The following is a 25,468-nucleotide window of genomic DNA, read 5'->3' on the forward strand; positions in this document are numbered from 1 at the left end:
AATATCATCCAACATACATAGACGTCTGCAATTAGAAATTCTGCAGAATCCCACCATGGTTGCACCGATATGAGTTACACAGTGCAGTAGAATTTCTGCACCTACTGAGTACAGTAGAAAATGTGATGAACCACATCAACTAAATATATACTCCGTAGAAGAGATACAGAGAAAGTGAACTAGACAGAGCCTAGCCCATGGCCCATGGGCCACGCGGCCCGGAACTCGCCACGAAATTAATTAACCACATCCCCAAAAAAAATCTACTGTTCCTCCGCCTCTTCTTCTTCTTCTTCCGTCGACCTCTCTGCCTCTCTCTCCTCCGCCCGCCCTCCGACTAGGATCGCCCGCGGCGAATCCGGCGCCCATGGCCTGGCGGCTCGCCCTCTCCAAGGTGACCCCTCTCCTCCCGCCTCCCTTCCTCACTCGTTCCTCCCTCCCCCAGCTGACAAGGTTCCTCTTCTTCTTCCTTCCGTCCGCCGGCGGTGCGCCGGGAGGACCCCTCCGTCGTCGAGCCGCGAGTAGCCCTCGCTTAGATCGGTCACGTGTCCACTCAGACACGACGCCGTGAGACACAGCCGCGCCGTCGCTCCCGTAACGAGACTAGCTAGGGTTTAGGCCGTCGCGAACCGGAGCTGGGAAATATTCCCCCACCCCTAGATCTTACTGCTATGCTCTGTAAATCATGGCGATCCGTTCCAGCCCAAGGAAAAAAAGGCGTTATTTCCTGTTTTGCTGCTGAATCCTGTGTATCATTTTCTTCTTGTTCTTGTTCGTTGAATGCCCTGTACAGAATAGTAGAATTTACTGCTCTAGCTCTGTAATGTAAATCAAAAAATAGAACAGAGATTAAAATTACCCTGTTCCAGTCAAAGGGAAGAACAAATAAAGAAATAGAGGCCTTGTTCTTGATCTATTGCGTGCCCTCGGAGGACTCAGTCCTCTGTGCAGAATAGTACTCCACCAAATGGAAGGAAACAAGGCTGAAATCTGAAATCAAATGTTGTTTTGGAGTTTACCCGCTATCCTCAGTTTAGCGCAGGCTGCCTGCAAATGCAAGGCCGTGCCTCACCCCTCTACCATTGTACGCACTTTTTTTTTGCTGTTGCTCGGTTTCGCATATCGTGCCTCTGCTATTTGTCCCTGCTGTTGAAATAGCTCCGCTCAAGTGAACTCTCGATTGGCGTATTTAAAATCGACCTTCTGTTCCTGTTCCAGGCTGGGAGACGGTCGTCCAACGTGATCTACAACGAGCTAGCATCTACAGCTCCTTTCAGAACTCCTGCCAATGGCACAGGTATTGCTTCTCTCTTTCTCTCCCTGCATAAACCTTATCTCCCAAGGCTAAATAAGTGGATATGTGCCCGGTCTAATTAAGCGCGCCCAATATGGCTTTTAACTAACTCTTGCTGTATTCTAGCTTTCCAGGCCCTTTATTTCGAGTGCTTCCCTATGAAGGAAGTCGTGCTTCTTCTTAACCGTGCTCACGTGTGTTTTTGATACAGGTAGTTTTCTTCTTAAGAAGTTGCAGGAGAGGTACCGATCCAGCTATACCGGTAGTTTCTCCCGCATGTTCAGGGACTTTGACACGCCGAGCGATGCTTCTCTCCTTAAAGAGATTTACAGAAGTAACCCAGAAAGAGTCGTACAGATCTTCGAGAGCCAGCCCTCATTGCATAACAACTCTGCAGCTCTCTCTCAGTACGTCAAGGCGCTTGTCACACTCGACAGGCTGGATGAGAGCCCGCTGCTCAAGACATTGCAAAGAGGTACTAGTTTCTGCTAACTATTTCGTTGCGATTGATTGATTTGTGTCACGCACCTTCTGTATGTTTTCAACTGCATCCCTTCATTCAATGCACTAAACCTGATCCTGTTATTTTTGCTCCGCACCTTTAGTAATTTAGTTACTTTGTTTCTGTTATGATACAGCTACCTTTAGTTATTTTACTCTCATCCAGTAACAAATCATGTTTCTCATCAAATGAAGTTCTTGTTTCACTTGCTATACGTGGCGTTTAATATATTTCTACTACTTCGCCACAATTACCTTGTTTGTTAAAACACCTGCTGTTTGTTCAAGTGCATCCCTTCAGTTGATGTGCTGGAGATAATCCTATCATTTTACCTTTAGTTTTAACTTTCTGCTCTCATATTTCAGTGTTAACATTCAGATCTGCAGTCATCTTGTCAACTCCTCTGCACTGTATATTTTACTCTCATCCAGTAACAGATTATTTTCCTTGAAGTTCATGTTTCAGTTTCACCGCCATACGCGCCACTTATTATTTTTATTATTTATTATTTTTGCTACTACTATTATTATTATCTTCTGTGCATGAATGATCACATTAACCTTCCTATGCAGGAATTGCTAATTCAGCAAGTGGGGAAGAAAACCGTAGTGGTATTGCAGCATTTCAGAGTGTTGGCCGTATGACAAAAGATGGTGCTCTTGGTACCGCTGGTGCACCGATTCACATGGTTGCATCAGAAACAGGCCAATTCAAGGAGCAGCTTTGGCGTACCTTCCGCAGCATTGCACTTACTTTCCTTGTAATCTCTGGCATCGGGGCTCTGATTGAAGATAGAGGAATTACTAAAGGTTTGCCATTTTAATGGACGATGGCTATCTCCTGATCTTTAATCAGGTTCACTAGTAATTTGTATTGACTTTTAATTATATTCAGGCCTTGGATTAAATGAAGAGGTTCAGCCGAGCTTGGATTCGAACACAAAATTCAGTGATGTCAAGGGGGTTGATGAAGCTAAAGCCGAACTTGAGGAAATAGTTCACTACCTACGAGATCCCAAGGTGAAGTTTTATCAATCAGCTGTTTCCACTCACCAGTAATTAGGAAAATGGAACAACTGAGTAATATGACGAAAATAAATATGTCTACCCCAAATGACATTGCTACTATAAACATGTTGTGCTGTACTGAAATCAAAACACAGTTAAGTTAATACCAAATTGACCGGTCTACCATATTATAATTAATCATGTCACGCCTTTTTTCCTCTCTATTTGATGTGACCTTTAAGCCCTGAGAAGTAACCACCTTTTCCATCTATTTTGTTCATCCTGGTCTTCTAGGGAAACTTGATAAACAAAAAGCACCTGAAGGCTCTCCTATCTCGGTTAAAACAGTTGAACCACTTTACTTTGCTTAAGTCTCACCTATAATGAAATATACTATTGCTTTTGTCATAACATTGTGCTTTATGTACTACTTGGGTAGCTCTGAGTTGATAAATTTAGTCTTGATCTTAAAGATGTGTATAGTTGAGAGCAATGCATTCGATGGTTGCTACCATATATGTGTTGAGCTGCACTGAAATTTGAACACGGTTAAGTATACACCAAATCAACTTATCTATTACCCTCTCTGCTCCAAAATATAAGGCATATTTTGACCGTAAATTTCTCATACAATATCTAGTCAGTGGTTGCAAAATATTAATCATATGGAGATGCTTTTGAATATGAATCTAATGGTATCCGTTTTGTGCAAGGTAAACTGCATATTATTGTACCAATTGTTGGTCAAAGCATGAATTTGTGTAAGATAAACGGAAGGAACTTTCATCTAATTTATTATTTTGTTCATTCTGGTCTTCTAGAGAAACTAGAAGGAATTTTCATCTAATTTGTCCATTCTGGTCTTCTAGAGAACTCGATAAATCATAAAAATCACTTCCAAGGCTCAACGTGCTTTCTGTTGAAACCTTTGCCGCACTTTCCTTTGTAGCTGTTTAAGTCTCACGGTGAACGAAATATACATTATGACATTGTGCTTTTGCACTGCTTGCACATTGCTGAGTTGATAAAATTGAGTTTTGATCTTAAAGATGTGTGTAGAGTTGCTCCATTTCGTTCGACTTGATATGCCCCTGGTATTTTTTTATTAACAAACACCTTTCATTCTTTGCAGCGTTTCACACGCCTTGGTGGCAAGCTTCCAAAAGGTGTTTTACTTGTCGGCCCACCTGGCACAGGGAAAACCATGTTGGCAAGGGCCATCGCTGGGGAAGCTGGTGTTCCATTCTTCTCCTGCAGCGGCAGTGAGTTTGAGGAGATGTTTGTGGGTGTGGGGGCAAGAAGAGTGAGGGATCTATTCAGTGCGGCAAAGAAGCGGTCTCCTTGCATAATTTTCATGGACGAAATCGATGCGATTGGTGGGAGCAGAAACCCAAAAGATCAACAGTATATGAAAATGACTTTGAACCAGTTGCTTGTTGAGCTGGATGGGTTCAAGCAGAATGATGGGATCATCGTGATCGCAGCAACAAACTTCCCTCAGTCGCTGGATAAAGCCCTTGTTAGGCCTGGGCGTTTTGACCGTCACATCGTGGTTCCTAATCCTGATGTGGAGGGCCGTCGGCAGATCCTTGAGACTCACATGTCAAAGGTAAACCCCCATGTGTTATGCTTGATTGGTTCTCCATACATTAGGTAAGCTGCCGTGCTAACTCACCCATATTTCTCCCTGAACTGCAGGTCTTGAAAGCCGAAGATGTGGATCTGATGACCATTGCCAGGGGAACGCCTGGATTCTCAGGCGCAGACCTTGCAAACCTGGTTAACGTGGCGGCTCTCAAGGCTGCCATGGATGGGGCCAAATCCGTGTCGATGCATGACCTTGAGTTTGCCAAGGACAGGATCATGATGGGCAGCGAGCGCAAGTCAGCAGTGATATCCGATGAGGTGAGGAAGCTGACTGCGTATCACGAGGGAGGGCACGCCCTTGTCGCGATGCGCACCGACGGTGCTCACCCAGTCCACAAGGCCACCATCGTCCCAAGGGGGATGGCCCTGGGCATGGTCACGCAGCTGCCAGACAAAGACCAGACCAGCGTGTCGCGGAAGCAGATGCTGGCGCGGCTGGACGTCTGCATGGGCGGGCGCGTGGCCGAGGAGCTCATATTCGGGGAAAATGCGGTCACCTCCGGTCCCAGGTCTGACCTGAGCCAGGCGACCCAGCTGGCCAAGGCCATGGTCACCAAGTACGGCATGAGCAAGCGCCTCGGCCTCGTCTCCTATAACTATGACGACGACGGTAAGGCCATGAGCACGGAGACAAGGTCCCTGGTCGAGCAGGAGGTGAAGGAGCTGCTGGAGACGGCCTACAACAATGCCAAGAGGATCCTCACGACCCACGACAAGGAGCTCCACGCGCTCGCCAACGCCCTCATCGAGCGCGAGACCCTCACTGGCGCCCAGATCAAGGCTCTGCTGTCGCAGGTGAACAGTAGCGATACTCCTCAGCATCAGGCTGCTGAAGCTCCACAGAAAACACCAGCCACACCAGCCTCGCCCCAGAAGCCAGCTGCAGCAGCAGCCGCCGCGGCCGCAGCTGCAGCGGCAGCGCAAGCTAAGGGAGTTGCGGGCATCGGTTCTTAGCTACACCGGGCCGTGGATCTGCAAAGAGCCATCAGCATGCCTTTTTTTATGGACAGCAAACAATGCAAGTGCTTAGCTACTGTGAACAGATAGCTTGTGGAGTATTTTAGCTAGCTACATTTTACATGATCCTGACTGTTGGTAGAGGGAGCCTGAAGAAGATCCATTCATGGCAGCAGGATATCTATCCCTGATCTGTGTTTGTAATCGGTATTAATTAGTCCTCTTATTCGATCTAGCGATTGAAGTTCCACAGGTTAATTTAGATGGCCGTTGTCGCTATGGTTACAATGATGCCATCTTTACCAGAATTTGCCATTGTAAATCGTGGTTCAGATCAACTGGTACTCTAGCTTGATTTCTTGTTTTGCCAGCCCGTGGCGATCCGTGATATTTCACATGGTAGCATATTGTAACTCTGCAACAACCACACCTCATCACAATTGACTTCCCTTCTGCTGCTCTTGGCTTCTTCCAAGCTATTAACATCCTGAAGCTGTTCTTGGCTTCTTCCAAGCTCTTAACATCCTGAAGCAGTTTAAGCATTCTGCCGCTCTTGGCTTCTTCCAAGCTATTAACATCCTGAAGCAGTTTAAGCATTCTGCTGCTCTTGGCTTCTTCGAAGCTATTAACATCCTGAAGCAGTTTAAGCATGAAGGGAAGTCAATTGTGATGAGTTGTGGTTGCTATGGTTTAGTTCAACCTGACAGAAAATCGTGTGTAGTTTTCTCGAAATAGTGACTTTTTTAGGAGTAAAACTCTCTTTATAACTCAATAATAATCATAGGTACAATTGAAATGTCTGGAGATTGTAGGAGCCACAAGCGGCATCCTTGAATCAAATCTAGAGAGCTAAGAGCTAAATCATAAACATGGACATTCCATGTTTTTCTTTCATATGTGAAAATGATTTCCACAAAGTTCTCACTTCGCGGGAAAATTTCTAGAGCTAAAGCTTTTCGACATGCAATCGAATCTAAGGATGCAACATCATCGACATCCCTCCTGGTCGCCTCGCACGGGCGACTCCGAAGGTCCCCTGCTAACCCTAGAAAGGCTCGGCTTGAGCTCCTCCCCTCGGCCACTACCGGCGCCGGTGGCCACGCCCGACCGTCGAAGGCGGTGGGTGAGGGCGGGCGTGCCCCGACAGCCCCCCTACGCGTGGAGGTGGGATGTCTTCTAGGCATCACAAGGAGCTTCAAAATGGTCTGAATGATTCATATATGGAAAAGTATTTTTAGGGTTCTAGAAAAGCTGTGGATTTTTTCAGTATCGTATCGAGAAAGTTCTAGAAGGTTCCTGAGGGACCAACAATGGGGCCCACACCTTCCGAGGGGACCCCATGGACCAAGTGGGAGTGCTCGGGCCTACATGGGTCCGGGGCATCAGCCCCATAAGGCCCATGCGGCTAGCCCAAGGGAAACCCTAAAGTAGGGACTACCGGAGGGGAAGCTTAAGAGGTAAGTTTTCTCCCTAGGGGCCCTACCGGCCCTAGGATTGGAAAGGAGCCCATATTGGCCGACCCCTTGTTCTATATAAAGAGAGGGAGGGGCAGGGAGTGACACATCAAACCCTAGCCGCCGCCCCCTTTCCTCTCCCATCTGCTCCTCCGCAACAGCTTTGCAAAGCGCCGCCGAAGTTCTCCACCATAGCCTCCGCCGCCGTCGTGTTGTTTTCATGTAGAATCCATCTACCTGTCCATCTATAATTGTTGCATGTGTGCATAATTCGGAGGCACAACTCGTTGTGGTGTTGGTTGGATTTCATACAGAGGGAATGACTACATCTATCGCGCTATAAATGCTTCCACTTTGCGATCTACAAAGGTATGTGTGGATCAATTTCTTTCTCGATTCGATCTTGTATTTGTTCGAATCTCTTGGCAATTTTTTATTTTCTATGTTGCGTGTCCCATCATCAAAATATTGGCGCTGGTAATGGTTCTCGTTTGTCTATAGTTGGTACTTGTACTTCTTATTTCATCCCACGTGCTTTTTATCTCAACAAAGTCCTAGTTTCTCCTCACATTATCAAGAGCCTTATTAGCACCTGCAAATTTTCTCGTGATAATTCTTGCTTTTTTGGAGTTTATCCATTTGGCTTCTCTTAGACGGATCTGGCCCAACATGAGACTCCTCATTTTGCTGTCATGTTTGCCTCACCACTTGCTATCTTTTTACAAGGCATAGATCCCATCTATGATCACCTCAGGATTTTTTGTTGCCGTCGTTGGTTTCCAAACATGTTACACACCGCCTCTCATAAAACTCTCACCACACTATGTACGGCGTGTTTTTATTGATTATCCACGGGATCACAAAGGAGGGTACACGTGTTTTTATTGATTATTATCCAACGGGTATTTCAGGCCGATCCAAATTATAGCTTTGCTTTGGTCTTGTAGAATCAATTCTCCGTCCTAAGTAAGTAGGGAAGAAGAGTGTGTAGTTGATGGAGAAGTATGAAGATGGACCGAGATTCGTTGGTTCCTTTTCCAAGAGAGTGGCTTGACGGATGACACCAACATGGCAGTGCGAATAGAGACGTTGTAACGGTTTAGTGGCGTGACATGTGGGCCCGCGTGGTAGCGTAAGGCGGATCTGGAGATTGAAGAAACACGCTTTGTCCTGTGCACACATACGCCTCAACCCCGATGGATGAGCAGAGCAGTGACTAAATAAAACCCAATTTACTCGTAGACACGGAACTACCTAAGATGCGGGTCGGCCCTGCCGACCCAAGGGGTCACTCGAGGCCGCGGCTCTATTGACCCAAATTTCGTTTAGGGCCGACCCACCTGGCCCATTAGCCCTAAGTTTTTGGGTCGGGTCAGTGACCCGGCGGGTCGACCCGGCCCAGTCCCATCCTGACCGGCGGGGCCGTGTACCGGGTTGCGGCGGTAGAACCTAGGAAAGCCTTGGTGAGAAGCAAGTAATAGCAAATTAATAATATTCGCAAAATTAATAAGTAAAACATTCAGAACAAAAGTAGTAGTGTACCAAAATTCATCTGCAAAGTTAGTATTTGAATGAAAGAGGGGCATCCACTTATATTTGTTGAGAAGGGATTGGCATCCACGGATCCACCGACTTCTTTTAGCAAAGGCTAAGGCAGGCCCAGGAAGGAGGGAGGGAGGGAGCACGGGGAAAAGGAAGAGATAGATAGAGATGCAGGCCCAACCCAGCGGGGTGGAGGCGAAGGCAAGATCGCCTATAAAATAACACCCTTGGGCGGGCATCCATCCAGCCAGCCAGCCAGCCAGCACGACCCGATACATTACTAGGTCTGCACCCATCCGATCCATCCACCCATCGGTTAGACAGAGTCGGACCGCGACCGAGAGTCCCTCCCGGCGCGCGCGTGAGCGTGAGCGCGAGGGAGGATCCCCTCACCCGCGCGGGCCCCACGCCACCACCCCGTCCCCGGCGGGGGCTTCTCCTCCTCCCGCGATCCCCTTCCCCCGTCCGCCTCCGCCTCGCCGGCGCCGCCGTCGCGCCTCCCCGGCCACCGCCACCTCGGGTAGGTCGTCCTCCCCGCCCCGCCCCGTCTCCTCTCCATCGAGATTTGTTGGCTTCCTTTCCCTTCTGCTGCGCCCTCCAGTACGGATAAGGCTGGATCGCCGCCCCGCCCGCGCGCGCCTGCGGCCCTCCTCCGCCGCCGCCGCCGCCGCGCGCGCTCGCACGCACGCAGAGCTCCGTTCCGTCCCGTGCGCCGCGCCGCGCCCGCCGCAGATTTCGAATCGAATTTTAAACCGCCCCCCACCCGCGCGTTCCCTCCTTCGCACGCCACGCCTCTCTCACGAGATCTCACGCCCACAGTCAGTTCCAGACCTCCACGAACCCGAGCCCTCCTGCCCCATGCGCGCGTTGCTATTCGTACTACTATCCTGCTGTTTCTGCCACTTGCTCAGTTCCTTCACAGGCTTATCTAATAACTCCTCTGCTGTTTGCTGCCCAGGTAACGTCCGCACGTGGTCGCGCCGCCCGTCGACAGGCAACCGCTGCTGTGCAGCTGCAGCGAAGCCAGCGCGGCCGTTTTGCCACCTCGGATGACCCATGGCGCAGAGCTCGTCCCGGCTTCACCGCCTGCTCACATTGCTAGACAGTATCCTGCTTGCCTCCTTGCGTACACATGATTTAACTGCTGTTGTTGTTATGTTATCTTCACTTCTAGTCTGTGCCCACTCCATGGACTATGTTATCTTCACTTCTAGTCTGTGCCCACTCCATGGACACAGAAAATAACTAGTTAGGGCTGTCAAGTTGGCCATGCTTAACTGCGCTCTTCTGCCAGCATATCTACCTCATAATCCTGCTTTGTTTGTTACATATGATGACTACCTGCTGTTGCTCTTGTTGTGCTCGCTTCTAGCTCATGCCCGTTCCATGGTCAAAAAATTACTTCGCCATGCTTAATTGCACTGTTCTGGACCCTACCTCCTGCTTAGTGGTGGTCAAAATGAATTCCTCCTATATTCTCATCATCTGTTTTGCAAAGTTTCCTTTAACGACCTACCCTAGCTGGCTCCACACAAGCAACAAGGTTCGCGGCCGCACGCCAGATCGGAGATATTGCCAAGTCGCATCCCCTGGAGCTTAGTGCCTTGTTGAAGAAGGTATGTGGACCAAGTTAATCTTCTGAGATTTGCAAACTTGGACACTTGATCCTTCAAGTGTGTCTGCTTAGTATGCTGTGCTGTTTGAGATATGATGATGTATGGGTACGAAGGAATGCATGTACTTCTAGCTGCTATGCTTGTTTGGCAACCACACGAAAACATTCTACACTTTTTTTTCCGTTGTGCTGCATCACCAGTTATGTATAAGTTGATCCGTCTGATAGAAAATTTCTTGGGCTTACATGAATTCATGTATGCATGCTCAAGATGTTTATAATTACTTTTTAAGGAAATACTTACAACATGCCAAAATGTTTGTGATATTTGATATCCTTCCACGTATTGAATGTCAGATGTTCAGTTTGTAGGATAAATAATATGCCCCCATATATATGATATGAACATATTAGTATATCTGCTCTACTCAGCTTACTGTCGAGTCGACCAGCTTTTGTTTTAATGTATTTACATACGCAATGGTGGCTAAACTTGATGCTGTCATGTGCCAAACTTTAGGTTTCTCAGTACATTCGTAGTAAGAATTGGGACACAAGGGTTGCTGCAGCACATGCAATCGGTGCCATAGTAGAGAATGTCAAACACACGTTAGTGAAAGACTTGTTTGCATCTGTGGAAGCAGAAAAACATGCTTCTGGATTATCTGATGAAACTGCTGATGTTGGGTCAGCACTGCCACCTCCTGATACTGCTGCAACATCTGAGCTTGCTTTTGGAAGGTGAATATTAGTAGTCTTTATTATGCTTTACCCTTTCTATCTTGCTGACATCTCTGAAAATTAAGAAACTAATGCTATTCTTTTTCGTACAGCTTTGATATCAACAGGGTATTGGAATTTGGATCTCCTTTGTTGTCATCAGGTGGACAGGTGTATTCTCTTGTACCATTATTGTCCCTCCTCAATATTTGATGAGCATGACTAAAACTATTTTGGATTTCTTTTGTGGCACGTCTATGAGCTACGTAAAATTTCAATGCATTTTTTTATGGTTCATACGTGCCTCTGTTGTTCGGTACGGCTATCTTATTTTCTTGTTATATACATTGAACAAGAAAAATCGACATTGAATATAAAAATAGTTCTTCAGCACTTCATATTAGGGTGTCCAGTATTTGACTTTAACTCTCTTTAGGATATAATTCTGAGTGGACAATGAAAAGATTTGTCAATGTAATCTGCGGTACCTAGTAGTCATATATTTGCCTAAATTTCTCAATTAGCTAGACTCGAAAGGAATCTCAGCTCGGCAGTTTCTTGACTTGGTCTGTATCAAGATACACTAAGAACTTACTTTTAAGAGTGAAACTGACAGTTCCCTTTTGATTTTTGCCTGTTTTTGTGTTGCTGCAACATTGCTTAATTTTTTTTTGCGTTTTTATTACTAGGAATATGATGTTGCTAATGATAATGGCAAGAATCCAGCAGACCGCTTAGCTCGCCAAAAGCAAAATCTTCGGCGGCGCTTAGGTATGTATGTTATTTCCTTACAATGGTAAAGCGAATCTATTTCAAAGATTTAGTTAATGTTTTATCTTATTGTTTGTCAGAGTTCCCAAAATACAGATTGTATTGACATTGTAGGCTTTGTAGCTTTCAAGATTGATAACAAGCGTTTTTTTTGCAATATCAGTTTTGTAATGCTTGTTCTTGTGTTCTCTACATTTGAATTTCCGCTCATCAGTTCGAATTCATATCTTGGTGATCACTGAAAGTTTAGAAGCTAATTTTAGTGCACTGCTTACATCCACTGTATTTGCTGAGATTGGTTGCTGGGGTTAAATATTATTTTTAAAAGGTACTAATTATTAGTTGCTCGTTCATATCCTTTTGCTTAAAATATGTGATTCAAAACATGATCTGTTATCATATACTACCTCTGGACTTAATTAATTGACGCCACCCACCACTAATGACATGCATCGGCAGGTCTCCCTCCGCGTCGATTAAATCCGACCGGAGGGAGTAGGATCTTTGTGTGCTGGTTTCATAATGTCTGCTTCGCATATTTCCAGTGTTGTTTTGGAACACTTGCATATTATTCTCTTATTCTAATGCAGGTCTGGATGTGTGCGAGCAGTTCATGGATTTCAATGATGTTATCAAAGATGAGGATCTTCTTGCCCAAAAGAATTATTGGGATGCAAATGTCCAGAACAATGGATTTTATTCGTTTAATAGTGGTCAAAATATTCAGCACTTGGTCGCCTCCATGGTTCCTAGGTATCCGAAACATTCTAATTATCGACCTAAGCGATTAAGTGCAAGGGAACGCAATATGCTGAAGCGGAAAGCAAAGAGCAATGCAAAAGATCATACTAAGTCTGCACCAGAGGATGATGAGGTCGCGCTGAAAAATTCTGCATCGTCCAATGGAGCATCTTCTGACCAAGTTGCTGCATATAATGTATGATCAGTCAACCACATATTCTAAGATATACTGGATTTAGTTTTATGATATAGTTAATATATATTAGGTTCCTCATTCCTGAAATAATCTGAAGCATCAGCAAATTTGTTGTCTGCTAGTTTTTTTAATATTTCCAAAGTTTAAAAGTGGAGAATTCTGTTTCTTACCATTCAGTTGCTAGCTAGAGTGTATCATGCCTACATATGTGGCAGGGGACAAGTGGTTAATGCACTTGCGCTTGCCTGGGCTTGTCGGCACTGAACGCATGCACACGTTTGTTAGTTTATCATTGCTTCTGCATTGTCTGGCAGTTTACACATTACTCTTTCAGTACCTTGTCTTCAATCCATGATGATTTGATAATTTTATTTCTCTAATTTCAGGATACTTCTGACACAGTTGTAGATGAAGACAACACGGAGTACAGCGACAGTGGGAGATGGCCTTTTCAACAATTTGTGGATCAGCTTCTTCTTGATATGTTCGATCCTAGTAAGTTCATCTCCTAACTCCTATATTTGTCTCCTTTTGTCTTGCTTATAACCATTAACTGAGTGTTTCCCATTAGTTTGGGAAGTTCGCCATGGCACCATTATGGCTTTGAGGGAAATTTTGACGCATCAAGGTGCTTGTGCTGGAGTATATATCCCTGATCTGAGCTCACCTCTTGCTGATCTGGATGATAGATCCGATTCTGACTCCCTGAAAAGGCCACATGGTATTGATCTTAACGACGGCATAGACGTGGAACAGCTTGAACCAGTTCTGAAGAGACATAAGAAAGATGAGCCAAATTCTTCTGAGATTATTCATGAATCGGTTGCGGAGAGACTTACAGAAGAGAAGCCAAATCCTTCTGAGATTATGGACATTGACTTGGATAAGAAGCTGGTCAATGCGGATGATTCCAAAGCAGAGGCAGGTTTGAGTAATGTGTTCACTATATCAAGTGTTGAACCTAATTCTGCTGATGTAAAGGTTGAACCAGAGTTGCAGCTTGATAATTCAACTGGTCTTTCTAAAGCGGATACATCCTGTACATCACTCCACAATGCAGTCAGCTCGGCATCAACTCCAAGTTCTGTTATACATGTTCATGAAAATTTGAAGTATGTGAAACTGATGAAACTGGCCAAGCACTCATGTATGAAGAATTGGGAGTTTCTTCAAGATTGTGCAATTCGTTTCCTTTGCGTGCTTTCATTGGACCGGTATGCATATCTAGACTTCAAGATACACATACATATATTTCCTTTTATTCGTTATTAGCCTTATTTCTGTACGCCTTATTCTGCTGGCAGCTTTGGGGATTATGTATCTGATCAAGTGGTTGCCCCTGTCCGTGAAACTTGCGCTCAAGCTCTTGGTGCTGTACTGAAGTACATGCATCCTTCTTTAGTGTGCCATACACTAAATATCTTACTGCAAATGCAGGTATGTGTTGTAGACTTGTAGTTATCTGTCTCGTGATCATCCACTTTTAGAACAATATACATTCACTTTTGTTGTCACCGTCATCTCTTTTATTTGTTTTTTCAGCACAGGCAAGAGTGGGAAGTTCGTCATGGGAGCCTCCTTGGAATCAAATACTTGGTTGCGGTTCGCAAGGTGATGATTACTATTCGAGCAACTGATGACTTAATATGATAATTTAGTTCCATATTTCACTATTATGTGATTGGTGACACCTTGGGTTTTGTTCAAATCATGCCAATCTTGGTGCCCCTGAGTGCACTGTTAATGACTTGTTTATTAATACTGATGTATGACTTTGATACCTGATCTGTGCACAAAATTGATAATATTGATTCCTACCTCACCAGGAAATGCTTAAAGATCTGTTTGAGTATGTCCTTCATGCTTGTAAGGCTGGTTTGGAGGATCCGGATGATGATGTCCGTGCTGTAGCTGCAGAGGCCCTGATCCCAGCTGCTGCTTCTTTAGTTAGACTAAATGATCAAATGCTGCATTCAGTTGTGATGTTGTTATGGGATATATTGCTTGACCTTGACGACCTAAGCCCATCTACAAGCAGGTATTATTCTTGCATCATGTGTTATACATGCATTAGCCTAAAGTTGAGCATACACCAATGATTGTTCGACCAGTTCAATTTTGGCTTTTGTATCATCTTCTGAAACTAAACCAACCACCATTACCATTAATCCTGCTGTATATATGGAGTTATTATTTTTTGTTCTGTATAGCTGTTTTCTGTTTTGCTCATAAATTTCTCTTCTTTTTCAGTGTAATGAATTTGTTAGCTGAGATATACTCGCAACCAGAGATGGTTCCGAAGATGCTTGGCATGACAGCCTTAGGAGAAAGAGAATTTGATCTAAACAAAGCTACTCAGACAGCTGAGCAAGAAGACATGTTGGCATATAGTGAGAACCCTTATGTTTTAGCCACACTGACACCCCGTTTGTGGCCTTTTATGAGACACAGCATTACTTCAGTTCGGCGTTCTGCTATACGAACATTGGTAAGAACTATTTGGAATTTAGGATCGACTTTGGTTTCCTGTGCTGATGTATCAGGCATTCACTAGACTTTTCTTGAACCGAGTTATGAAAATTAGCAGAATCATCATTGCAGTCACAAACCTCTACAACCATGTGGTGCAACTTTGTCCACTAAACATTACCAGAGTTTTAGAATTAATTTACTCCCCCAGATCCATAATAAGTGTTGGGGTGTTAGTTCAAATTTAGTCGTTCAAAATTAGTCTAAATTTGAACTAACACCCCAACACTTATTATGGATCGGAGGTAGTATGGAAATTAGCAGAGTCATCACCTTTCAATCACATGTCTCTACAGCTGATGTAGTTCAGCAGCTTTGAACCATCTGGCTAATCCCTTTTCTACTTTGTTTACTAAAGAAACTACATTCCTTAGATTAAGTCGCAATTACTGAGTAATGCAAATTTGCCATTAAGTATAATGATTTTGTAGTGCCAATACACATCTAACATTTGCATCTGCCTGATCTTTTTGGCAACTTCGTTTAGTAAAAGCAACCTTCCTTGGGATCTTTTTCCCAGTCACAAGCATGGAATAATAATGCAATTTCATTGCCATTATATATTGAGATTTTTAGTGTGAGTCACATCTATCATTATTCCTAGTTAACTGTGAAGTCCCAACTGTTTGTAGGAGAGGCTTCTTGAAGTTGGCAATACCGGAAGTTCAGCTGGAAACACCCCATCTACATTCTGGCCTACATCTATATTGGGTGACTCGCTGCAGGTTGTCTTCCAGAATATACTTTTGGAGTCAAATGACGAGATTCTTCGATCTTCTGAAAGGGCATGGAAACTTCTACTTCAGGTTACTAATGTTCTGGACTTCTGGAAAAGAAAGTTCATTAATCTTGTCTATCATAGGCTTATATTAACAAACAAAACTGTCTTTATTGTGTAGTGCCCTGCAAAGGACCTTGAGTGTGCTGCAGTGTCATATTTCAGTAACTGGGTGCAACTTGCTACATCTCCATATGGCACAGCATTGGATTCTACAAAAATGTTTCTGCCAGTTGCCCTTCCCCGAGGTAGTCGTTCAAGAGCTGCTGCAAAGATAAGTTCTGCAAGGCTAGAACATGAAAGTTCAAGGATGATATCTTTTGGTTCTACAGGGGAAAATTCTTCACATGAGAGGCATTTTGAGGTTTCGTCGAATGTTCCAAAGATAATTGTGGGGGCTGATTCTGACAAATCTGTTACTCATACACGGGTGCTAACAGCAATGGCCCTTGGGCTCTTTGCCGCAAAGTTGCCAGTTGGCTCGTGGCAAGTTGTTCTTACTCCACTTGCAAATGATGTCATGTCTTCCTCAGGAGTCCAGAGACAGGTTTGTAATGGCCCCATTATATTAGTTTGTAATATCTTCACTCCTGAACTATTCACACTGTACTTATTTGTTTTGTTGTTCCAGGTTGCTTCTATGGTTATTGTTTCTTGGTTTAAAGATCTCAGAGGAAGAGATCTTGCTGCCGTGGGCGCATTGCTAGCTTTCTTCTCCTCTGTGAAAGAGTATCTGTTGGATTTACTATCTTGCTCTGATCCTGCGTTTCCAACAAAAGACTCTGTGCTTCCATATTCTGAACTTGCAAGAACGTACACAAAGATGCGCAATGAAGCCACTAATTTGTTCCGCTCAGTTGATTCTTGTGCTATATTCAAAGATTATGCCAGCGGCTTAAATTTTAACGCTGACATGCTGAGCGTTGATGAAGCTATTAATTTTGCTTCAAAGCTGTTGTTGCCCACTGAACTTGATCTTCCTTCGGACAGTGAGAAAATTGTCCTGAATAACGTAGAGTCCGCAAAACAAGGCCTGTTGTCTACATCAGGCTACTTGAAATGTGTTCAGGTATTTCAAGTCTCTATATTTTTGTTAGATTGTTGAAGTTCTGTGTTACATCATTCTATGTATTTATTTCTTTTTTTCTAAGTGATCCATAGCAACATCTTCACATATTTTTTTTAATCATTTGATACTATTCTACAGAATAATTTGCACGTAACAGTCTCTTCTTTAGTGGCTTCTGCTGTCGTCTGGATGTCTGGGTTACCAAGCAAGTTGAACCCAGTCATTTTACCTTTGATGGCTGCTATAAAAAGAGAACAGGTAAACATGTAGCTTTGTGCTTATTTTAGCAAGTTCTGCTTCTAGCAATTCAGCATATAAACTTGGATGATTCCATGTCATGCAGGAGGAGCTACTTCAAGACAAAGCTGCAGATGCACTTGCGGAGCTCATTTTTAGTTGTGTTGGTCGGAAGCCTGGTCCCAATGACAAGCTAACAAAGAACCTCTGCACCTTAGCATGCACGGATATTTATGAGACACCTCAAGCTGCAGTCATCAATTCAATGCAGGTTATTGAGGACCAAAATCTGCTGTCAATTGGGAAGCGTTCTAGCAATCACAAATCCAGGGGTCATGCTAGTTCTGGTGGTGAAGAAAGAACAAAAACGGAAGGTTTTATTAGCCGTCGTGGATCAGAGTTGGCTCTAAAGCATCTCTGTGAGAAATTTGGATCATCATTATTTGAGAAACTCCCGAAGATATGGGATTGCCTTACCGAATTTCTTAAACCTGTTGAGATCCAAGATGGCATTCAGAAAGATGATCCAAGTATTGCACAACTAGGCAGATCTTGTGAGGACAAGGACCCACAGTCTGTCATAAACAATATTCAGGTTTGTCCCATTAGGGCTTAATTTGAATTCAGTGTATCATGGCTGCTTTACACAAGATAGCTATATTCTCTAGGCTTAAGTTGTCATGTCACATACCCAATTTCTAATGATGCGCCTGGCTCTTGCAGGTTGTTCGCTCAGTTACACCTCACCTACCTGAGCCCTTAAGGCCTCAGCTGTTAAGGCTCCTTCCCTGTATTCTTGGGTGCGTGCGTCATCCTCATGTAGCTGTTAGGTTAGCGGCTGCCAGATGCATCACATCAATGGCGAAGTCATTGACTGGTAATGTGATGGTAGTTGTTATAGAAAATGCCATTCCTATGCTGTCGGATTCATCTTCTGTGTGTGCAAGACAAGGAGCTGGGATGCTTTTGAGCCTTCTTGTTCAGGGTTTGGCTGTGGAGTTGGTTCCTTATGCTCCTTTCCTTGTTGTACCTCTTCTGAGGTGCATGAGTGACCCTGATGGATCTGTTAGGCAGTCTGTTACTCACAGTTTTGCTGCTTTGGTTCCTTTGCTGCCATTAGCGAAGGGTGTTCCGCTACCGAGTGGACTAAGTGAGCGCTTATCTAGAAGCACGGAAGATGCAGAATTTCTGGAACAACTCCTTGACAACTCCCAAATTGATGATTACAAGCTCAACATTCATCTTAGCGTTGAGTTACGAAGGTCTGTAACTATCATCGAACTTCCTTTGCCAGAATGTAGCTTCATGATAATCAGTTTCATGCATAGATAAATTATCATACACATTGAATCTGCAGTTCGGTTCATATGTCAAAATATGATGTGCCTCTTTGCAGGTTTACAATATTTGTTTTGATGTCCTTTTTTCAGGTACCAGCAAGAAGGAATCAACTGGTTAGCATTCCTGAGACGGTTTAAGTTACATGGAATTTTATGTGATGACATGGGGCTTGGCAAGACACTCCAGGCATCTGCTATTGTAGCAAGTGATATTGCTGAGTCACGTGCACGGAATGATGACAAAGATCCAAAATCTTTGATTATCTGTCCTTCTACTTTAGTAGCACATTGGGAATACGAAATGGAGAAGTACATAGACAGCTCTATCATGAAACCTCTTCAGTACGTTGGTTCATCACCAGACAGGATACTGCTGCGTAGTCAATTTGATAAGTTCAATGTTATCATTACATCGTATGATATTATACGCAAGGATATCGATTTCCTTGAGAATATCTATTGGAACTATTGTGTTCTGGATGAAGGGCACATCATCAAAAACTCAAGATCTAAAGTAACGTCTGCTGTGAAACAGTTGAAAGCGCAACACCGTCTTATCCTGAGTGGAACTCCTATTCAGGTAAAACTTTAGCTGCTCTCCGTATCTGTTCACTTTCATAGCTATTACTGTTTTGTTGTGTATGTTCTCTGTGGAAGCTAATGCTATTGATTAAATTATTTCTTTATTTTGAAACATTCTACTGAACTGCAGAACAATGTACTGGAATTGTGGTCTCTATTCGACTTCCTTATGCCTGGGTTTCTTGGAACAGAAAAACAGGTAGGTTGCGCTTTCAATTTTTGAGAAAGATTGCGCTTTGAATTTTTACTTCGTTGTTATGGCACCGACTCGTAGTAACTTTTGTGATTCTTCAATGGAACTGTTAGTAAAAAAACATGCCCCCTTTTCAAGAATATACTTGAGCTTCAGTTTTTTACAATTCAGTTGCATTAGCCTCCTACTCCATCCGAAAATGTATATCATATTTGGATCTGTGAAGGCAAGAGTTTGACCAACAATTGCTTCATCCATATTTGCTTATTAGTTGAAGACTTGAAGGATGGTCAGCTGATATACTTTTCCTCCAGAATCCTGACACCATAGCAACAGAAACCGTCAGACATACTTTCTTATATATGATGATGTTTAAATTATGATGTATGTGGTAGGCTACAGCATAGGATCATATTCCAACTAGTCCAGGAAGGATAAACCTGGAAGTGAAATACATACATACCAAAAAAAGGAGATTACCTCTTAAATTGTACATACAACCCACACATATGAACCAAAGAAACGAAACACCTTTCGTAAATTAAACCTAGGGTACGTTTGGTTCTACACCCACCAAATGTTTTGCTAGTCAACCTTTTGCTTGCCCATGAGTTGGCCAACAGTAACAAGAAAAATGAACTAGATTGGCCAAAGAGGCAATTGGCATGCCAAATATTTTGCAACCATCCAAACAAAGACCAACGATTTGGCCATGACCAAAAAAAATGATATTTGGCCATTGGCATGCCAAATTTTTTGCAACCATCCAAACGAAGACCAACAATTTGGCCATGCCCAAAGAATTGATATTTGGCCATTGGTATGCCAAGTATTTTGCAACCATCCAAACAAGGAACCCTAGGTCTAACTAAGTTAGCCCTATACAGTTTCTTTCTCTTTTTCTTTTGCTTTCTCTGCTTTTTGTTTTTGGTAGCTTTGCTACTCTTGTATGCTCCCGTCTTCTCGACGGCTTCTTCTAATATATAATGACGCATGCTTTGGCATGTGTTCGAGAATTTTTTTTTGGCCATGACCAAAAAATTGATATGGTAAGTTTTGGCCACAATCCGAACATACCCTTAGTGAAAACAAGATGATATCAATCAGTTAAAAGTAAGTGCTTTCTTGAAGACAAAATCTTTAGTGCTTGTCCAGAGTACACCTATGCTTTCGTGGCAGCTATCATTATTCTTGAAAGTACTTTATTGCTGCAATCTGACCAAAGATTGATTTGCACAGTTCCAAGCTACATATGGGAAACCACTGATAGCAGCTAAAGATTCGAAATGTTCAGCAAGGGATTCTGAAGCTGGCATTCTTGCAATGGAGGCACTTCATAAGCAGGTTTTTTTACCTTCTGTTAGATTTTAGAAATAACACTATGTTATGACCTTTGTCGATGAATAAATAAACCTTGCTATACCAGGTCATGCCGTTTCTACTCAGAAGAACCAAGGATGAAGTCTTATCCGATCTTCCAGAGAAGATCATCCAGGATAGATATTGCAACCTCAGTCAATTGCAGCTGAAACTTTATGACAAATTCTCTAACTCCAACGCAAGAGAAGAGATCTCAACTATTGTAAAAGCAAATGAATCAGAGCAATCTACTGCTCAACCAAAGGCAACTCGTCATGTGTTTCAGGTGCTACACTCAAACAAGTCTCTTGTTTATCAATATTGTATTATCTGCTTTGGTACTAGCCTCTAAATCGATATGCTTTTTGTATGCAGGCATTACAATACCTATTAAAACTCTGCAGCCATCCTTTACTTGTAACTGGGGAGAGCCCACCTGACTATCTTGTGGATCATCTAAAGGAAATAGGTGTGGGAACCAGTGGTGCGCTGCATGAGCTGCACCACTCTCCTAAGCTTGTTGCTCTTCAAGAGATACTTCACGAATGTGGTATAGGATTAGAAATATCAAGTCCTGATGCTTCCGCAGCTGTTGGGCAACACAGAGTTCTGATTTTCGCTCAACATAAGGTATTGGGTCCATTTTGTTGTGGAGTGTCCTCTCTCTTGCTTCTGCTCTTATTTTCATCCTTGTTCTATTCTCAACTATTTGTGTAGGCTTTTCTTGACGTTATCGAGAAGGACCTGTTTCAGTCCCATATGAGAAGGTGAGTTTTATGATTTTTTCCTAATTAGTTGTCTAGATATGAAGCATATTATATTCAGTGCTGCTACTAGACTGTATACTCTGTAAAGTTGAGTAGGGATACCAACTGATTAAATTGACCAAGAACTATTTTAGCTTGGTAGTTTTAGTGTACATTTACTTGCCATTTCATCTTGATGCAACAGTTAATGCACATTACTCTGTTATCATATTCCCTTACTAGTTAAACTGTCTGATTATTTGGTATTTTTGCAGTGTCACATATTTGCGGCTTGATGGCTCTGTTCAAACAGAGAAGAGATTTGAGATTGTCAAATCGTTCAATTCAGATCCAACCATTGACGTGCTTCTATTAACAACACATGGTAAGTTCAACAAATTCCATAAGAACTGGAGTTTTACTCCTTGGTATGCTGGAAAAGGTTGCTCAGATTGTTCGTTTTGTTGCAGTTGGTGGTTTGGGCTTGAATTTGACATCTGCCGACACATTGGTCTTCATGGAACATGATTGGAACCCGATGAAGGATCTCCAGGTTCGTCTTTTGCATCTTGTCACATAGACATTCGTTTTATTCGCATCAGAACTATGCTATTTGTCATATTTTCGCGTTGTCCCCTGATAAGTAGTATTCTGCTCTTACAGGCAATGGACAGAGCACATCGCCTGGGTCAAAAGAAAGTTGTGAACGTGCACCGTCTCATCATGCGCGGCACCGTGGAAGAGAAAGTGATGAGCCTCCAGCGGTTCAAGGTGTCTGTTGCCAATGCGGTCATCAATGCCGAGAATGCTAGCCTGAAGACCATGAACACTGACCAGCTGCTTGATCTATTCACTTCGACCCCTGCTTCCAGAAAGGTAAATCCTTGGGACAAGTCAAAATGCGAATGATTGCTCTCTGATCCTATCTCTCTGTTCTCATTTGAATGATTTGGTTCCGATGTCATGTCCCCAAATGATACACAGGCGTCGGTTCTCCCAAGCAGTTCAATTGGTGAGGACAGTAAAGACTCCAGTGGAAAACCTGGCAAGAAGGGCCTGAAGTCCATCCTAAACGGGCTGGACGAGCTGTGGGACCAGTCACAGTACGCGGATGAGTACGACATGAACCAGTTCCTGGTGAAGCTCAACGGGTGAACATCCGCCGCGAGTGTACAGTGTAAAGTTAAATCAGGCAACATCAGATATCTCTTTTGTTTTTTTTTTCATAGGAAGAAAGAGGGATGATCGCAAGATCGATCTAGAGCAGGATGATGGGGCTAACTTATAGGCGAATTGAGACGGTGAATCTCAGTTTTGTTTTTCGATTTTGTTAGGAGGGTTATCTAGATGCCTGGCCGTGGGTCAGAGGCTGTAAAGTTTTGGTCTTATTTATGATCCAAGTGCAGCTTCTTTTGAATTTATAGTCCAAGTGCAGATTCTTTTGAAAATATTGTTCAAGTGCAGTTTCTTTGAAATTGTGTCTTTTTTTTTTCTAGTAGTTGTGTTTCTGTTACTATAACTAACTAAGAATAATAGTACTACTGCCACGGGGTATTCGTTTGACGATGTGTGCTGGGGACAGTTGATGGGTGTTCAGGATACAGTAAATCCACTGAAGAATAGCTGTTCTCGTCCTGCTCGGCTTCCCGCGACAGCAGAACGAAGTCTCTTTGAAGCTGCTGCTGTTGCCGGGCCCGAGAGGGTGACTGGTGCTGGGCAGACTGCCAAAGCTGGGGGCCGAGCCGCACCACACCATGTCCAACCAGCTTCTTTTAAATTTGGGAAGCGCTGGCCGTCGGTCGGCAGATAAGCTGCTAAAAATCGGTTGTAGTCCGCACCGTAGGATCACGATCCGACGATCACAGCAAGTCGCGACGCAGTTTTGTGTTTGAGCCCCTCGGTTTTTTGTAAATTAACCCGCAGTCCCGATCTTTCCAGTAAAACTAGCATATATATCTATTTGGCCAGGTAACTTCCTAATAATTACAACAAATATGCCACCATGCTAATTTACTCCTAGGCCAGAGGGTATGACAACAAAAATAAATCATCCCGCGTACAATAAAAAATTACTATTACAACAAAAAAATCGAAAAAAGGAATACTACAATAAAGTGGTTAAAACAACATTTTTTGCCATAGATTGATTTGCAACAAAAACAGCTTAACAATATTAACAAAAAAACGCAAGCGATTACAACAAAAATCCATCATCGGTGAAAATTGGTCAAGCAACAATTAACTTTCTACATATTGAATTACAATAAAAATCGATATCTATTTAAACAAAAATCACAAACGATTACAACAAAAAAATCACTTGGTTATTGGCGACAATAAAATCTACAAAAGAATTCCAATAAAAATGTTGGCTGTTTACAACAATAGTTAAATATAAAAAACAACAAAAAAATTGGCTATTTACGCACATGATTTTTTGCTCCAGGTTCATTTACAACAAAAAATAATCTATTTTAGCAAAAGTAACAAATGATTAACACAATAAAATCATGTGTTTTTAGTAAAAAAAAGAAGCTGCCAAAAAATAAGCGATAGCGTTGCGGGCCTCTACCTAGCTTTTTTCTTTTAGCAAAAACAGGCTTGAAGCAAGTTACGGGCCGGGGCAAGAAAAGCGGACTAATGGACCATCATGCAACGCCGACTAGTGGGCCATCATGCAACGCAGCTACTGGGCCAGATTCCCGGGCGAGCGAAGGAGGTGCTGCTGCGCGAGCGAGGGACCGATTTTCTGGCTCCCTTCGGTCGACCGAACGGAAGCGTTTTCCTTTAAATTTATTCAAATTCAAATTGTGTTTTTTCTAGATTTGTTTCTTGAATAATAGTGCTACTGCCAGACGTTAGATACTGTATATCGTTTTTGACGGTCTGATGCGATCAGACAAGATTCCGGGGGCAGCTGATAGGGTAGATTTGGGTAAGGTTAGACTCTGTCTGACCTTGGGATGATCCAAGTCGTCGTCTTGTTCCAAGGAAACTTGAGTTTTGCACTTTTCTAGCGTCGTTGTTGCTCTATGTGAAGTGGTGAGACCTTTCCGCTAGCAGCACTTGGATGTAGTTCTCCGCCTCTTCGGTTGGACACCAGATGACCTATAGGCCGCCTCAGATGCACCAGTGGATTGTTTGACCTGATTCGAGGCTTTTTATTTTCTTTCCTTGGCGCACTGTTTTGCGCCCAGTTGTGTTGACTCTTCCTTCTTTGTTATAATGGATTCGGTGGATATTTGCATTGTCATTTGGAATGCGCGTGGACTTAATTCACCTGTCAGGCGTCTTGCTGTTTGTCAGGCCATCTCGCCTGCGCGAGCAGCCGTTGTTTGTCTCCAGGAGACCAAGATGGCGGTTATCTCTGACCGCGTGGTACGTGAATGCCTAGGTCCGGCCTTCGATGCTTTCTACTATCTCCCGGCAGTAGGCACCAGGGGTGTGTAGGGATACGTTGCATAGAAAACAAAATTTTTCCTACCGCGAGAACGCAAACCAAGCTAAAATGCAATCTAGAAGATGGGAGCAACGAGGAGATGATCGAGACTCACCCTTGAAGATTTCCAAAGCCTACAAGATGAGGCTCTTGTTGCTGCGGTAGACGATCACTTGCCACTTGCAAAAGCGCGTAGAAGATCTTGATCACGGTGTCACGATCGGGCAGCACCTCCGTACTCGGTCACACGTTCGGTGTTGATGAAGACGACGTCCTTCTCCCCGTTCCAGCGGGCAGCGGAAGTAGTAGCTCCTCCTTGACTCCGGCAGCACGACGGTGTGGTGGCGGTGGTGATGGAGAACTCCGGCGGAGCTTCGCTAAGCGTTGCGGGAGAGGTGGAGGAGGTGGGGCGGCTAGGGTTTGGGAGAGGGGGTGGCCGGCCTCCTTGGGGTGCGGCCAAGGTGGTGGTGTTGTGGTGGCCGGCCCCCTCCCCTATGCCCCTCATTATATAGGTGGAACCCCAAGTGTTGGACTACAAGTCTTCGAATAAGACCCGAAACCAAAACCTTCCATGTAGTAGGGAAACCTACCCAAGGTGGGACTCCCACCCAAGTGGGATTCCCACCCTTCCATGAAGGGGGGTGGCCGGCCCCCTTGGTGGAGTCCACCTTGGACTCCCCCCTCTAGGGTTGGCCGGCCATGGGGAGGTGGAGTCCCTCCGGGACTCCTCCTTCTTTGCCCTAGGGAGAG

General features: G+C 43.9%; 2 protein-coding genes across 3 annotated transcripts; both read left to right on the forward strand.

Annotated features, from left to right (window-relative positions):
• Positions 1–288: 288 nt before the first annotated feature.
• Positions 289–5,797, forward strand: LOC124706888 (ATP-dependent zinc metalloprotease FTSH 5, mitochondrial-like). The gene is made up of 7 exons (XM_047238555.1): positions 289–394; positions 1,219–1,297; positions 1,506–1,769; positions 2,369–2,605; positions 2,691–2,815; positions 3,936–4,412; positions 4,502–5,797. The coding sequence occupies exons 1-7, from the start codon at positions 368–370 to the stop codon at positions 5,402–5,404; spliced, it is 2,112 nt and encodes a 703-aa protein (XP_047094511.1). The 5' UTR covers positions 289–367; the 3' UTR covers positions 5,405–5,797.
• A 3,596-nt stretch (positions 5,798–9,393) lies between these two features.
• LOC124706891 (TATA-binding protein-associated factor BTAF1) lies at positions 9,394–22,700 on the forward strand. 2 transcript variants are annotated; one of them, XM_047238558.1, is made up of 29 exons: positions 9,394–9,508; positions 9,925–10,019; positions 10,539–10,759; positions 10,852–10,909; positions 11,428–11,509; positions 12,100–12,446; positions 12,833–12,941; positions 13,018–13,660; positions 13,751–13,883; positions 13,989–14,057; positions 14,273–14,484; positions 14,697–14,934; positions 15,608–15,781; positions 15,875–16,001; positions 16,086–16,300; positions 16,385–16,822; positions 16,961–17,080; positions 17,166–17,654; positions 17,783–18,321; positions 18,490–18,979; positions 19,112–19,180; positions 20,414–20,518; positions 20,601–20,819; positions 20,909–21,163; positions 21,251–21,300; positions 21,555–21,664; positions 21,750–21,832; positions 21,943–22,155; positions 22,264–22,700. In XM_047238558.1, the coding sequence occupies exons 1-29, from the start codon at positions 9,460–9,462 to the stop codon at positions 22,432–22,434; spliced, it is 6,123 nt and encodes a 2,040-aa protein (XP_047094514.1). In that variant the 5' UTR covers positions 9,394–9,459; the 3' UTR covers positions 22,435–22,700. The 2 variants fall into 2 exon arrangements, with proteins under 2 accessions (XP_047094514.1, XP_047094513.1); XM_047238557.1 differs by having other exon boundaries at positions 15,875–16,300.
• The last annotated feature ends 2,768 nt before the right edge of the window (positions 22,701–25,468 follow it).

The sequence above is a fragment of the Lolium rigidum genome, chromosome 4 (assembly GCF_022539505.1).
Source record: "Lolium rigidum isolate FL_2022 chromosome 4, APGP_CSIRO_Lrig_0.1, whole genome shotgun sequence".
Lineage (NCBI taxonomy): Eukaryota > Viridiplantae > Streptophyta > Magnoliopsida > Poales > Poaceae > Lolium > Lolium rigidum.

What these genes read in the sequence shown, in the direction of transcription:
- LOC124706888 (XM_047238555.1), top strand. Translation starts at nt 368, where the DNA reads ATGGCCTGGCGGCTCGCCCTCTCCAAG. An exon ending in AACTCCTGCCAATGGCACAG is followed by an intron (nt 1,298 to 1,505) that starts GTATTGCTTCTC and finishes TTTTTGATACAG; the next exon opens with GTAGTTTTCTTCTTAAGAAG. An exon ending in ACTACCTACGAGATCCCAAG is followed by an intron (nt 2,816 to 3,935) that starts GTGAAGTTTTAT and finishes CATTCTTTGCAG; the next exon opens with CGTTTCACACGCCTTGGTGG.
- LOC124706891 (XM_047238557.1), top strand. Translation starts at nt 9,460, where the DNA reads ATGGCGCAGAGCTCGTCCCGGCTTCACCGCCTGCTCACATTGCTAGAC. An exon ending in TTAGTGCCTTGTTGAAGAAG is followed by an intron (nt 10,020 to 10,538) that starts GTATGTGGACCA and finishes GCCAAACTTTAG; the next exon opens with GTTTCTCAGTACATTCGTAG. An exon ending in CATGGAAACTTCTACTTCAG is followed by an intron (nt 15,782 to 15,874) that starts GTTACTAATGTT and finishes TTTATTGTGTAG; the next exon opens with TGCCCTGCAAAGGACCTTGA.